Here is a 16,633-nt window from a genome sequence, read left to right as displayed (position 1 = left end):
ACCAATATAATATATATATATATATATATATATTTTGAATAAAGGACTGGTGCCCATGAATAATTAGATATGGTAAATGGATGCCCATGATACCAAATCTCATCACCAGTAAAATAATTTATTTTAAATTGGTGCAGCTGTCTTCAAGTCTTGATTAATTACCCAAGGAGAAATTTAGAGATGAGGGGAGTAAATTAATGAGATACTATACTCATTGGAATCCTTTGGTCATGCATGCCCAAAGGGACAAAGTCCCTTTTAAAAATCCTATTTTGTTTCTCATGTTTGTTTGTCTATCAACTATGAATTAATTACGAAAGTAGTATGAAGCATAATTCTTACCCTTAGTGATTAAAAAAATATAGCCGGCTGATCAAATTCGTTCTATTTAGTGTATGTCATCATGTATTAAAATAAAGGGAGATGATCCTCTCCTAAGCTAAGCTCTCTCCTAACCTCTTAAGTTTTGAAGGAGATGGCGACACGTGGCTATTATTAGATCCAATGGCTTAGCTTTTCTTTTTTCTAATTTTTTCTGTCTCTCAGCTGTTCCTGGTTGCTCTTCGGCAGAATCAAATCCTTCCCTGCTCAGCTGCTCTATATCTTTCTTTTGTTCTTCATATGGCTGAAAAAAATTAAACAAATAGGAACTGGGCATGTGAAAGAAGAGGAAAAGCATTCGATTATGCTCTTCTTTTTTAGGGGATATGGACTTGTGGTTGGATAGTACATAACTGACCATCATCGAATCAAGATTTCCATAAATTAAACTAAATTGACAGATTAGCACAATCAATTACCATTGCGTTTTCTCTAAAACCTCATCTAAGTTTGATCTGTTCGTATGTAAATGTTTATTTTCATATTAGATATGAAACCCATATTCTTTTCTCCATCCTCTCCGCTCTTCGTACCCATCATGGGGTTGTCTACAGTACTTGGATGTTTATCATACACTCATTTACATCTAATTGAACCAAAATTACAATTTAGTTGAACCAAATTTAAAACATTAACAACAAAGTTATCACATTTGTTTTACACATTTACATATAATTGAACCAAGTTACTACATCGACAACAATTTGTTCATAAACTTGTATAAATATATCGTAGGTGGAGTAATTACCTGTAATAGAACTAAAATTACCCAAAAAATAACTCTATTTACCACAATGACAACAAAATTGTTGTCAGATTTGTAAATGAGTGTCACATACATACAGGTACCGTAGAATTTCCCCCCATCTTTTGAACTCAATCTTTGATTTTTTTTTTTTTTTGTTCTGGATTTTTGCTTAAATGCTTAAATTATTGTTGAAGTATCCATGGAAGCTAAAAAAAACTTGTCCATGACTATCAATTATTTGAACGGAAATGCAAGAGTATATAAAGATGATAGAGGTAAAGAGAAGATGAGAAGAGGAGAGAGATTTCAAAGATCAGATGAGAGAGAAGGTGCTCTATCAATTATTTGAACGGAAATGCAAGAGTATATAAAGATGATAGAGGTAAAGAGAAGATTTTTTTTTTTTTTTTTTTTTTTGACTTTGTCAAGGGGAACCCAAAGGCTTCCTAGGCCCAAGATAAACCCCTTCGGCGCATGTGAAATGCTCCAACTGTGCATTGCAGCACAGTGCCTCGCCACTTTGACAGCTTCGGGGTTCGAACCTAGATTGGGGAGCACACCCAACTAGGCAAGAACCACTAGGCCACTTGCAGTGATTGAGGTAAAGAGAAGATGAGAAGAGGAGAGAGATTTCAAAGATCAGATGAGAGAGAAGGTGCTGAGTTTGAAGATAGGGGTAAAGACTGGAAATAAGCAAATATTGAAGTATCTGCAAACTATTGGATCCAATAATAGCCACGTGTCGCCATTTCCTTCAAAGCTTAAGTAGGTCAGGAGAGAGCTTGGCTTAGGAGAGCATCCTCTCCCTAAAATAAAATACGCGACATCCAAAATTTAAATTGCAACATTGAGTTTGAATTTATAATTAAATATAAAAGCAACATTTGAACAAAACGATAACAAACACATCAATAATGTATCAACTATCTGGAGCAGATAAAGCGATGATTTGCAGATTTAGTACGATGCCAAGTGATGCAACATCGGAGGTGGACTAGGGCTTGGATTTAGATACAAAGATAAACTATGCCGGGTCAAGAATTGTGGAAGTACAAGGCAAAACAGGACTTGGCAATTTTATTGTTGCCAAAGTGGTTGGCGGCAAATAAGAAGCACCACCGACAAATTACAATGACGAATTTGATGACGATCAATTTTCTTAATCGGGTGTTTTCTTAACTCTTAATGAATCCAGACACATACATTACTTCTGAGGCCTCAGTTTTAAACTGAAGGGGAGACTCGACCCCCTCTATGAAAATAAACAATTATAGACATCAAATCTATCGAGGCGGCGGCCCGCTCCTAATTGGCCGGGATAATGCCGGCTCTAATAATCTCCATTTTTTTTACCTCTCTCGCTCTTGGAGTAGTGTTAGACTTGGCTATGTGTTGTTTATTCAATATTTGTAAGACTGCAATTGCTGCTCTATATAAATAACTATGCCTGCATGTAGGATTTCATAACAAACAATTTACGAGATATATAGTTAGCTGAAAGATATGGGAATTGAAGGGTATTTACCATTGTTTGAGACCAAGAGAGCAAAGGGAAGAGTCATATATAGGGTGTTTGCTGCTTCTTTGTTTGCAGGTATATGCTTGGTTTGGGTTTATAGGGCGAGTCACATACCAAAACCAGGAGAAGATGGAAGGTTTGGGTGGATGGGATTGTTGGGTGCTGAGTTATGGTTCGGGCTTTATTGGATCCTCACCCAATCCTGCCGATGGAACCTTACCTTTAGGCAAACTTTCAAGGATAGACTATCTCAGAGGTATATATATTACACAATGTTCTCTTATTAGCTAGATATATCTAATTTATTGCGTTTCTAAAATTAGGGTGGCCAGAGCAAGATAAAAGCTAGAAGTCCCCTTAATTTACACCAAATTCTAAACATATATGTTGAAAGAAAAAGGAGGTTAGACGACTTTGCATAAGAATATTCAGTACAATAGGATCGTTGCTATATATACAACTACTCACTAGAATTCAATTGACATAACTAACAACATAACTAGACCTCGAATGCTTGAAATTAATAATTGAATGTGCATATATAGCCATAAATTTTGTTATAATTAAATGCAAGAATTATTTTTTCTTCTGATCATATATGTATATATGTATGCTTATTAATTTGGAATTAACAGATTTGAGAATGAGTTGCCGGGAGTGGACATTTTTGTGACCACGGCAGACCCTATCATAGAGCCACCAATGATGGTCATGAACACCGTTCTATCAGTCATGGCTTATGATTACCCAACCGAGAAGATCAGCGTGTATCTATCCGATGATGGCGGTTCCGAGCTTACATACTACGCACTCTTGGAGGCTGCTGAGTTTGCTAAGCAGTGGATACCATACTGCAAGAAATACAGTGTGGAGCCAAGGTCCCCAGTTGCTTACTTTGTCTCAATAGCTAGTGATGCAATTGGTGTTGATGATAACAAGGCTAATGACTTGGCTGTCATTAAGAAATCATACAAGGACATGGAGACTAAAATCGAAAATGCAGTCAAATTAGGCCACATTCCAGAGAAAGTACGATCGAAACAGAAAGGCTTTTCTCAATGGGACTCACATTTGTCTAAACGTGATCATGACACCTATCTTCAAGTAAGAGATTTAACTTGATGAACAAAGTTTGTATGTAGAACAAATTTTTGGTGAACCTAGCTAGTAGTACTCATGCTTCATAGTTTTCTTTTTTTCAATTTGTTTTTACCATAATATATGCATGCATCTATTTTTTCTCAGGTAGTAATTGATGGAAGAGACCCAAAGGCAATCGATGTTGAAGGACTTGTACTGCCAACTTTAGTGTATTTAGCTCGGGAGAAAAGACCACAGTATCACCATAACTTCAAAGCTGGCTCGATGAATGCATTGGTAAGTAGTAGACGTACTGAAACAACCTTGTGCACGTGAATCATTTATCTCTATTAATTTGCCAACATTTCCATCATTTATTGGTTTTGTGCAGATTAGGGTTTCTTCAAATATTAGCAACGGGAAGGTCATTCTAAATGTAGACTGTGACATGTATTCAAACAATTCCATGGCCATAAGGGATGCACTTTGCTGCTTAATGGATGAAGAAAAAGGCCATGAAGTTGCATTCATACAATTCCCACAAAATTTTGAAAACCTCACCAAGAATGAATTATATATTCCATTTATGCGAACAATCAGCGAGGTACAAATTACATGTATAGATCATTTCATTGGTCTCACCTAATCCTCAAGTTATTTATAAAAATATATATATCTTAACGATGGATCAAACCTTTGGATAAAGGTTTCATTTCATTTTATTAAATTTATGGATTCTTATAACAAATTTTAAAGTTGTTTGTGCGGGAAATTGAAGGTGGAATTGCATGCTTTGGATGGTTTCGATGGCCCTTTTTACGTTGGAAGTGGATGCTTCCACAGAAGGGATACTCTTTGTGGAAGGAAGTTCACCAAGGGATGTAAGAGTGACATGAAATGGGAGATCAGTAGAAAAAGAGAAGAAACTCCAATTCATGAATTGGAAGAAGATTCAAAAGGTCTTGCAAACTGTGCATACGAGCAAAACACTGAGTGGGGAAAAGAGGTCTCTCTCTCGCCCCACACACCCGCCACACCCGCCCCCCCCTCCTCTCTCTCTCATATGTATATAAATATTTGCAAAGATTGAGCTCTAAAATTTGCGCGCAGATGGGTTTGAAATATGGTTGTGCAATTGAAGACGTGTTCACGGGGTTATCAATCCAATGCCGCGGTTGGAGATCGGTGTACTTGAACCCAACAAGGAAAGCTTTCTTAGGAGTAGCTCCAACGACATTGCTTCAGATGCTGGTGCAGCAAAAGAGATGGTCGGAAGGTAGTTTCCAGATTTTGCTTTCACGGCACAATCCTGCATTCTCTGATCAGATTAGCTTGGGCCAAAAACTTGGATACGCATATGTCGGGGCTTGGTCTATCAATTTCCTACCAACGCTATTTTACACAGTGATCCCTTCCCTTTACCTCCTTAAGGGCATTTCCTTATTTCCTCGGGTATATTTCTGTTTTCTATTCTCGTAGTTTTTCATGTTATACTTACATAAAACTCTTCTCAAACACACACTTCCTCAATGCATATATATATCTAATGGGTTTTACGTACTGGATTCAGGTTTCAAGTCCATGGATCATACCATTTGCATATGTGATAATTGCCAAGTACACTGGGAGCTTTTTGGAGTTTCTATGGGCAGGTGGCTCAGCCTTAGGTTGGTGGAACGACCAACGAATGTGGCTATACAAAAGATCAAGCTCCTACATATTTTCCTTCATCGACACTATTTTGTACCTTTTGGGGTATTCTGATTCGGCATTTGTAATAACAGCCAAGACGTCGGATGAAGATGAGTCGCAACGATATGAGAAAGAGATTATGGAATTCGGAGCCTCTTCTCCACTGTTTTCCATATTGGCATCACTTGCAGTACTAAATTTGTATTGCTTTGCTGGTTTTGTGAAGGAAGCAATCAGTCTGGGATCAAAGGGCGGCATTGCAGAAGTTTACGATACAATGGCATTGCAAATTCTACTATGTGGGCTTTTGATTCTCATCAACCTGCCTTTGTACCAAGCCCTTTATCTAAGGAAGGACAAGGGGAAGTTGCCAAGCTCCATAGCTTTGAAGTCGATGGCATTTGGTGTCTTTGGTTTAACATGTTTCAATTTTTCGTATTAGCTAGGTTGTCCAAAACTGATTCACAGTCAACTTGTTCCCCTTTTATTCATTTTGTGAAATCTCTCCTTTAATAAGGAAATAATTAAGATCCATGTTGGATTTTATATATTAGGATCACCTACTTAAGTTTGTATCTTAACTTTTGTAATTTGTTATCAAAATACTGTACTTTTAAGGTTTCGGATTTATTTGATTATGTAAGTACAAGTTTTTTGGCATTCTCATATAAAGCATGCAAGTGAAGTATATCATGTATTTTCATCACTGAAGAAGCTGAAAGGTACCTCAAAACTGATCTCATCTCAGGTAAATGCATGCATGTGTCATGTGTCTGCATTAAGATTGTTGGACAATGGAGATGGATGATGCTTCGAATAAATGAGAACTTGATAGGTTGAGGCGTGTAGTCACTGCCCTTAAAAGTAGAACCGCCCCTCGAAGACTAAGTCTTGGTGTATCAAGTTAAGGCGCCCCTCCATCATTAATCATAAAGCCATTAGAAAGCATAACTTTGTCAAATTTATCATGCCATTGCTTAGGAGCTTGTTTCAAACCATATAAAGATTTTACAAGCTTACATAACTTCATGCTCCTACCCTCCAACGGTGTATCCTTCGGGTTGGTCCATGTAAATCTCCTATTCCAATTCGCCATTCAGAAATGCAATTTTAACCTCCATTTGATGAATAACAAGATTATGAATGGATGCCAATGCAATAAGAACTCTAATTGCAATCCCCGAGTTTGTCGGTTTGTTTAGGTCGTCCTTCTTTGGTAAGTAATTTTATGTATTTAATTGTGGGTTAGAAAAGATCTTTTCCAGCTGGTTAATTCGTTTTGTTTAAGAGAATCAGTCCTAATTGATTTAGGATTATTTTTAACTAATTGTCAATCTTTTCCAACAAGATTATTTCCTAATATGAGTCAATTAGGTTAGAAACATGGATTGAGAAGGTATCTTTTCCTCCATATAATTCTGAAAAACGTGGTCAAGAGGGGTGCTTTTGTGTGAGATTAGTGTGTATCTCATATTAGTGCAAAATGTGTTCTTGCTTAGCAAGAGAGTTTTTGGTTTGCATCATTAAAATCACTTGTTCCTTGTTAAGTGACTCATTGCTCATACACTTGCATAATTATCTCAAGATCAGTGGAGAAGTTTGTGGTGCAAGAAGATTGAAGGGCATGGTCAGTACCTTTCGTTCAAGTGAAAAAGATTCCAAGTGAAGAAGATAGGAGAGATTCGAGTCAAACACATCATCTAGAAAGACTAGTGATCGTAGCCGTGGTTAGAGCTACTTTTGTTTGTAAAGAAACTCATTCTTCTGTATTAGTGAATTGTCTTTCACTTGGGCTTTCAAGAGTTAAAGCCCCGCAATGTTTTTTTCCTCGATTTGAGGTTTTTCACTGAATAAGCAAATTGCTATGTTCGTCGGTAATTTCTGTTATCAGTACGTGTTAGAATAACAACCTTGCTTTCTATCCCCGATATCTAGAAAACGTTCATCCTAGCATTTTCAGATTCACTATTCATATGCATGTGTAACAAATTACTCAGAAGGCCAAAACTGAACTCCATCTTTCTAATAAAACCACTTTTATGTAATTGTCTCTTCCAACACTAGCTCCACCTAATTAGAATGTCAGAACTTTTCGGTCTTCAATATTAATAGAGCACTTTGTAGTAGTTTAGTAGAATAATATCATGTACGTGTTGTAAATATTATTATCTATGTGGATGTCCATGTAAATACTCATTAGTTATGTAAACCCTACCTCTATATAAAGGAGGCTAATGAGACTGAATGAGATACTTCTACTTCCTCCCAACTATTCTCTCTGCATATTCTCTCTACTTTATAACACGTTATCAGCACGCTCTATTCTTTTCTTTAAAACTCTATGATGATCCATGAGTCCTTATGGTGCAACTCTATTGCTTCTAACCATTACTCAAGATCTATGAGTCTTATACTTCAATTTACTTTTTGCAGCAATTTTTACGTTTACTGTATAATCTTTATTGCCAAGCATGCGTCAAAGCTTTCTCTTATGTTTGCTAATTATGATCTCTAACTGCACTTTGCTTCTATATATATATATGGATCATTGCTTCTATATATATATATGGTTTCATATGATCCATGATTCGAGTACATATCCAAATGATGGTTTGGTCTCCCTTACTATTAGTTCATATATGACCCTACCTCTCTCTTTATTGATATTGAGTAACCATTAGTTCATATGGTTTCGTATACTGATGGTTTAACACGATTCCTATATATATATATATATATATATATATATATATATATATATATATATGCCGTTAACATAATGGATATATGTTTTCTGTTTCATTACTTATCGCATATTTAATATGTATTTAAATAAATTTATCTTATCTGTTTTATCAAGCATACTTACTATTCATAATACAAGTGAACCTCAAGTTTCACTACTGCTACTTGAGCCAGAAGTTTCGAGTACATATCCATTTGAACCCGAAGTTCAAAAATACGGAATGTTAGAACCTGAAGTTCTAATCATAAGAACACGAACTTGAAGCTTCTTGCATATAATTGTGATCCAATGTTCACTTTATTTTCGAACCTGAAGTTTCGATATTGATTACTTATCTGTTAAGAACCTGTAGTTCTAACACTATATATGGATCCTAACATACCTCATCAGACGATTGATCAGATCGATGATTGAATACAATTGATTATGTATATATGGGTATATTGGTGTTTGTTTTCACATGCGTTCATATATGGGTATAATTGCTGAAAGTTTTTAGTTGATCACGCAAATAGAATCATACCCGTTTTTCCTTTCTGACAATCCCAATTTTCTTTTGTCAATAATCATGCCTCTCTCCTTTATTTTTGGTTTTTCAACCAAAACCCAACGTATTATCCCATAAGGTGCAATAGAGGCATTAGTTTTTACTTGACTATTTAATAGCATTTTCTGGGTTTTTGTCAGTATACACTCATAAGATTTTTTTTGTGTGTTTCCTTCATTGTCGTTAGACATCAATCCTAATTCGTCATATATTTCATGATTACAAGTATCAGTATATGCCTTATGTTGTCATCTACACATGTATTTACGAATTGATTAATATGAGAAGCAATCTTGACGTGATGAGAGTGATGACCACTATCTATGTTGATTAAATTTATGGCAGGATCAGTAACTCCCAAAGGCGGATCAATATTTTTTGATATCCAAGTTATACAATCTTACAATTATATGCATAAGTATGCTCAAAAGGTAAGGCCGTATGATATGATTTTATTGCTCATAGACGGATTTCAATGACCATTGTAAATTCAATGCGATCAAAATATTTTCTTTATATGATTACACGAGGGCCTGAAGTTCCTCAAAGAATGTGTAGTGGAAAATTGCGATATAAAGTCTCTCAAATTTATACAATTACGAGGGCCAGAAGATCCTCAAAACTATGCAATTGAGTATATGAACTCAAATGTTTCTTAATCCCCAATTATAAGAGGCCTGAAGTTCCTCTATTTTTTATGCTGGGGTCCCTTCCTCCTTATGACTATTTTTGAATTTGGAATTCAAACCACCTTTAGAACCTGCAGTTCAAAGTTGGACAATCAATCGAAGCCAGAAGCTTCTGACTAGCATTTAGATCAGAGAACTTGGTTCTCCTATTGTCTTTTGTTAGATGAGATACAAGATTATCATGTATTTATGTATTATGAAGTTAACCGGACCAGAAGTTCTGTGTATTTCTTCATTTAATGGAACCAGAAGTTTCCACAGTTAACTTTATTGCATAATTTATCTATTTATTTTCCCTGCAATTTTCCTATTTTGTTATGTACTTTTAAATTAATTTTTTTTGTTACTCATACGGACCAGCAGTCCTATACCTCGAACATATGAATTTCGAATGTAATAGTTTTGAACCAGAAGTTCAAAATTTCATAATAGAACCTGAAGTTCTAACAGTAAAACTCAAACCCGAAGCTCTGAGTATAAAATATAAATTAGTTCAAAGTGAACTTGAAGATTTGCTTTAGTCACCTCGAGCCTGAAGTTTCGAGCACCAAATTTATTTGAACTCGAAGTTCAAATTACAAAATCTTAGAACTTGCAGTTCATAGAAAAAAAAAATTCAAACCTGAAGCTTCGATTACACATAATTCATTCATAGTTCATTTGACTTTATGTCAACTCGAACTAGAAGTTTTGAGTAAATTTTCATATGTCGATTGACACATTCTTCTTTATGCCTGCTTAAAGCATTCCACCTTAGAACCTGAAGTTCTAATTGTGCAGACTCGGGCCGTAAGTTTCGAGTATATGGATAATTTATCGAAGAGCTTTAACCTCAAACCTGAAGTTTTGAGGGAATTATATTGACACCAATTTATACGTAAGCAGATACTCAACCATTGGTTTATGACGAATGAGTATGAGTATACCCCAAATTTGTGATTGTGAATTTTGTAATTAAAAGAGATCAGAACCTGTAGTTCCTTGATCCTTAATTACATGAGGACTTGAAGTTCCTCAATGATCAAACTAACTAGATGACCAACTAAAGTCCTTCACTCATAAGTTATGGTCATGAAGTTTAAACTCGACATTTCAAATATGTCATTTTGGCCAGAAGTTCAAAATGCATTTGATGTTAATATCTACATCAAACAACAATACAGTAATTGAACATCAAATTTTACATAAATAACACGGACCAGAAGCTTCGTGTGTATCTTATGAGATCCACTGTTCAATTTTTGCAAATTTGATTTGTGTCATCTTCAAACTTATATTTTGAGTGATTTCCAGGCAATGCAATTTTATCCATGGTGTCCAGAAAAATTATTAAGGCTTATGCTTATGAGGCTAATATAACAACATCTCAGATCTTACATATCTGATTGATGGCTCCAGAAGAGCACACATTATTGTCTTTTTGCATCCTGTGCCCCCAATATTACCAGAGATGTATAATCTCTCCCTCTTATAGACTCATTGATAAGAAAGCCGATTGACATGGCTATAGCATGAAATGCCACCAGAAGTGGATCATGGCAAGAGAAAAATCATGAGTCAATGCAAATACTGCCCTAACATCCACACATGTGAGGAAATTAAAAATTGGGTGTGTGTCACCTATGGTACACATTTGAGTATATCATTCTGGCCTGCAGTTCAAAATGAATTTGGTCCATTCCAATTGTTAATATTTCACAATTGATGTTTACTCAAGCTAAGGTAACACTCATATCATGAGTTGTAGATCTTGATTTATGACTCCCAATGAGCTACTATCATGTTACCGAATTTGAAATATTGTTGCATTAATTGCTTCCTATATGGTTGGAGAAGCCTTTATGCCATCGATCGGATATATACTGTATCGAATTTTCACAGTAAATTGAGGCATATATGTAATATCATGAACCAGAAGTTCATTGAACCAAATACACTATTTGGCATGATTGATTACGTCATCTTTTGTCTACCATGTTGCGTGGAATCACTTACAAGTTTGATGATTGCTAATCTTACTCATAAGCAGATTGTTTATTTACCGCATATTTGCAAGTTGTCACTTTAATGAGACATTCCTCTTGCAATGAGGGGGAGAAAGATTGTTCCTGAAGAACGACATGAATTGGTGTGAGATATTTATCCACCATCTCAATTTGATCTTGAGAAATATCTAAGCTAGTGATTTGATAAAAGATAGTGACAAAATTATATGCTAAATGCAAAGGCATCTGCCTGGGTTAAATTCCCAGAGACCAACCATATTAATACAAACAATGTAGACTCCATTTGATTTGTGGGATGCAAGTGTATCCAATTGACATGATTCTCCTAAAGAGAATGTCATTAAACAATATCACAACTCCTAATATGGCTACACATACAGAGGGTGTAGGTATGCCATTAGGAAATGATGTCTTAGTGATACAATAATAAATCAATATGGTTGATGCTAATGAATAAAGCATGTTTTGACCTAAATCTTGGTTTGGGCTCGCCACCAACCAATGAGCATCTTCACTTCAAAGAAAGTGATAGATTTTTGAATGCATCTTTTGAGCATGGTCAAAATAAGACAGTCTTCCCGTCGTTAGGGGGAGGAAAGACTACTGTCATTTGAATAACGGCGTGAATTTGTGTGGATTATATCCACCAGGTCTAAAGTTTTAAACTCCCAAAAAGGGAAGATCATACAAGTCCTATAGTGCTTGACATGAGGTTATACGTAAAAAGATCCACATTCTACATAATTCATTAATGAGAGATGATTGTCCTAGAAGTGACAATATATGCCCCAGAAGTGGCATGGGTACCCAATATCAATAAGCTTCTTACAGCTAATGCATGCATATAAGAATGTGTGGGATCTATGATTAATGATCATCGATGATAATTTACATATGGTAGCTACCAAAAATCATTAAGGGTTGTATTAACGCTATACCATGTTTCATTATGAATGTCGACAAAGTATATTATTGGCCAAATTGGAAAGAGGCAATTCCAATGAAATTGAATTTGAAACGTGATGAAATACTTAGACCTTTAACCCTACAAGTTACAAAATGGTATTTACAAAAGTGAAGATAAATCTGTAATAACCGGATTTTTTTATAATTAATCAAAAGCAAGGAACATGATCATTTCATTCTTTACCTTTCATGATGATTGTCGATTAGAGCACTATGAATTGTTGCCGACACTCGATCGACCGACAGCAGAAACTTAATTCCTTTCCTCTCTATTTCTCTCTCGTTCTCTCTCTCGTTTCCTCTCGTCACAGTCGAAGAAACAAAACAGAGCTTTGTTCATCGTGCTGCACCGTCCACCACAGACCACCAAACAACCTCAGACCACCTTCCACGGCTTCGCCTCGACCTTGCGCAGCTACCGGAGGTAACCTTGCGCGGCGGCACGGCCGGCAGCCACGGCGGCGACCCCGAGTCCGGTTTAGCTCGTTTTCGTTCCAAACTCGATATCTCGAGCTACAGAGCACCATTTCACTTGATTCTTGGCTCATTGAGCTCGCCTCATCTTCCTATACAAGCACCAAGAAGGATCGGAACTGGATCGAACGTTTTCACGTTCGTCGGAGCTTGACCCGTGCGGATCGAACAACCAACCTTCGGATCAAGATATCTCGAGCTATACACGATCGTTTCTTGTGATTCTTGGCTTGTTGAGTTCATAAGGAAGTTCTGAACAATTCTCCAGAAGGGATCGAGGCGTGAGGTTGTAGTTTTCACGTCGATTTTGGAGCTCGCCGGTTTCTGGAAAAATTCCGGCCACCGACTGATTTTTGGTACATTTCGATCCCTTCCTGTCATTTTTTGGTCTTGTGCTAGTTATGAAAAGTGTCCAGAATGAGAAAACGAAGGGGACAAGCACAGCCCCGATACCAATTGTGGTGGTCGGCGGTGGCTCTGTCCCTAACTCCGGCGGCCCTTTCCGGCCACCTCCGGAGGTCAAAAATTTAGTTTCTGTCCATTTTATGATTCTATGTTTCGATACGATCATTTCGGCGTATTATACGCATTTTTCGGTTATCGTATGAATTAGTTATGAATTTTGAGATTTCGATCGATTTCGATCGTTAGATTTATGATCTGTGGAATTAGGACCGTCAGATGAACCTATAATTTTGATATGATGATCGTATGACTGCCCCAGAGGCTTTGTGTGGTCATGGGCGAAGATCCGACCGTTGGATCTTCGTATAATTGCTAAACAGTGATTAGGGAGGCGATTCGTGAGAATCCGTCCGTTGGATTTTCGTATAAATTAGCGGAGATGTTAGTAAGGACGATTCAGGAAGATCCGACCGTTGGATCTTCGTAATGATTTTTGGAGGATGATCCTAAAGGTGATCTGTGAGGATCCGACCGTTGGATCATCATTTGATTTCGATCCGACCGTTGGATCATCATTTAATTTCGATCCGACCGTTGGATTGTCGTTTGATTTTGTCTTTGAGTTATTGGCTAAGTTAAGGTCATGTTTGATTAGGTGATCGACGGTTGGATTTGGCGGACGATTCGTGAAATTGTATTTTGAGCTGTTAAGAAGACGCAGCGGGAATTTAGAGGTGAGTAAACCTCACGTGGTTCATATTACGAACCGAATAAATTTAATTACCTTATTTTGTCGTAATTGCGTGAAAATATTTATGAAATAAATATTTGTTTTAAAATCATATGGACTTGATCAACTACGGTCCATGGGTAAGTAAAATGATTTTTACTATACAAATGAATTTCTCGGTTTTATTGCATGTGAACTATAGTTGGTATTAGTGATTATCCCTGAGCGGATAATTACGTATATATATATTTACGTGATTATATGTGAATGGTGTGACATTGAAGAGTGTGGAATTGGGATGATTAAATTATTATGAATTGACATGTGACTTACCATATTTATATGTGATGAACATGATTGATGAGTTCTTGTTAATATTCATGATTTACATTGGAGGATGTATAGAGTTAGAGAATGTAGGGTTCTGAGGATGAGGTGTCCGAAGTTCGACGGTTAAGGATAACCGGAGTGTTTGTGTGCTGAGGACGGGGATGTCCAAGGTGCGACGGTTTATTATTAACCGAAGTTGTGTGCTGAGGACGGGGATGTCCAAAGCGCGACGGTTTATTATTAACCGAAGTATATGGTGCTGAGGACGGGGATGTCCAAAGCGCGACGGTTTATTATTAACCGAAGTATGTCGCATTACTTGCACCTAGGCCAAGGTGACTGGTAGCGATGTGGTTAGAGCTCTAACGTGCTGTTGGGATGGACCAAAGTGGTGTTATGTGGGTTGGGTTTTTGCAGGACCAGTGTGGTGTATTGTGATTTGAGGATTGTGAAAATGTATTCCTTGTGGTTTTACATGAGTGGTTTGATGTCTCTTTGCAGACGTAATACTGTTGAATTTTACTTGAACTGAAATTTAATAAATCAACAGTTCTTTCTTTTTACTCATACGGGCTGTCAAAAGCTTACCGGGTTTTGTGTTGTTGCAATCCCGGTACACTATTCAAACGGTGTAGCGGATAACCCTGCAGGTCAGGAGAACCAGGACGGTGATCGGGCAGCTTAGAGTAGTGTTATGTGAATTACAGCATTATATTGTGAGGTTTGTTATGCTCATTTAGAGCTTTACAATTTTACTTTGTAAGAGTGAATTGTAATAATTAACTCGAGGTTTTCGAGTTTTGTGTTGAGTGGCGAGTGGTGTGTTTGTTTCTGAGAAAAAAATTCAGAACGTTATTTGTATTAATTGTTTATTCATGTTTCGGATTTGAATTGGTTATTCAAAATTCGGGGCGTGACAAAATCACTATGACACAATGTCTGTTTATAGAGACATGAGATTGTGAACATCTTCCCTTATACGAATGACAATTTTCTATAAATACAGTGTTACATATAGCTGTTATATTGACGAGAGATTTATGGCACGTTGTCATCGTATATTATGAAGATCTTAAAGACACATTGCTAAAAGCAAAATCTCAAAAGTAAAGTGTCATTATAAGCGTATTGCTTATCAATCCTCAAGGGATTCAAATACATGAATGATTCAAATGCAAGTCCATGAAAGGTTGAAAGAGCCTGAAGCTCCCTCATGGAATCAAAGAGTCTACAACTAGCTCATATGTACTCATTTCGTTCTAGTCAACGAGATCTAAATTGCCTTAATGAGTACTATGACGAGACTACTATCGAATTCGAATTATGATTATTGTGTTGCAACATATTCTAACTTTCACAAAGTTATGAATTACTTAAAGCTCTTGAAGAGCTTATATGAGACATATCAATACACAAAGATATTGATGTGTATGGCTAGGTATGCCATGATGATTTTTCAATGTTTTAAACTATACAAAGTTAAATGTATTAATTTCTTTATATTGTTTAGCTATTACTTTGTGTATGATTTTGAGCATATGAGATTCACTACACCAAAAATGGTCTTTTACCGCCCACAATGTGCGCCATAAAAGGGTATTTACGGCGTAAAAACGCAGGCTGTAAATGCCCGAGCCGTAAAAGACATACCTCATTTACGGCACACTAAAATGCGCCGTTAAAGTGCATCAAAGAACGCCGTCAAAGTAATATCACAAATGTCACTCACGTTATTTACGGCACACTCTGCACGCCGTAAAAGACTTTTGTTTTAAGGCGTATAATGCGTGCCGTAAAAGAGCTATTGAGATCCTATTTAAGGCGTACTTTGCACGCCGTAAATAAGGTTTCAAAAACAAAAATAAATAAATAAATTTTAGGTGTACCAATTTCACATTAGTATCACCACTGATCACTCATGCATCCATGACAAATTAAATGAATGAGAAACAATTTCAAATTATAATTAATTTCTTTTACAAAATGTATAACAATATTTGCATGAAAATGTATAAGTAGCAGATCACATTACATCAAACTTCAACTCTACAACTTAAACCCACATAATCTGAAAATATATACCAAATCATCTAATTCTCTTTGCTGCTCAATCACCTGATATACAAGGGCAACGACACTAGCAACTATCCCATCAGGAACTCGCAGATACTTAGTAGTATTTCCATGGATGTAGCACTCACGCATCCTCCAAAACCTGTCTCCATCCTACACAGTATTGGAACTACATGTATGAAAAAAAAATCATGGAAAGAACTGTATCTATATGGAGATCAATGCAAGGTGGCAAGATTCATCAGAC

General features: G+C 36.5%; 1 protein-coding gene across 1 annotated transcript; it reads left to right on the top strand.

Annotated features, from left to right (window-relative positions):
• Positions 1-2,389: 2,389 nt before the first annotated feature.
• On the top strand, positions 2,390-6,050 carry LOC133734218 (cellulose synthase-like protein E1). Its single transcript, XM_062161858.1, has 7 exons — positions 2,390-2,904; positions 3,284-3,752; positions 3,894-4,025; positions 4,120-4,332; positions 4,507-4,734; positions 4,839-5,180; positions 5,299-6,050. Exons 1-7 carry the CDS (start codon positions 2,633-2,635, stop codon positions 5,860-5,862), a joined length of 2,220 nt encoding a protein of 739 aa, XP_062017842.1. The 5' UTR covers positions 2,390-2,632; the 3' UTR covers positions 5,863-6,050.
• Positions 6,051-16,633: the final 10,583 nt, after the last annotated feature.

The sequence above is a fragment of the Rosa rugosa genome, chromosome 2, assembly GCF_958449725.1.
Source record: "Rosa rugosa chromosome 2, drRosRugo1.1, whole genome shotgun sequence".
NCBI lineage: Eukaryota > Viridiplantae > Streptophyta > Magnoliopsida > Rosales > Rosaceae > Rosa > Rosa rugosa.
The sequence above is the reverse complement of the archived record's forward strand: the minus strand, read 5'-3'. Positions and strand labels throughout refer to the sequence as shown.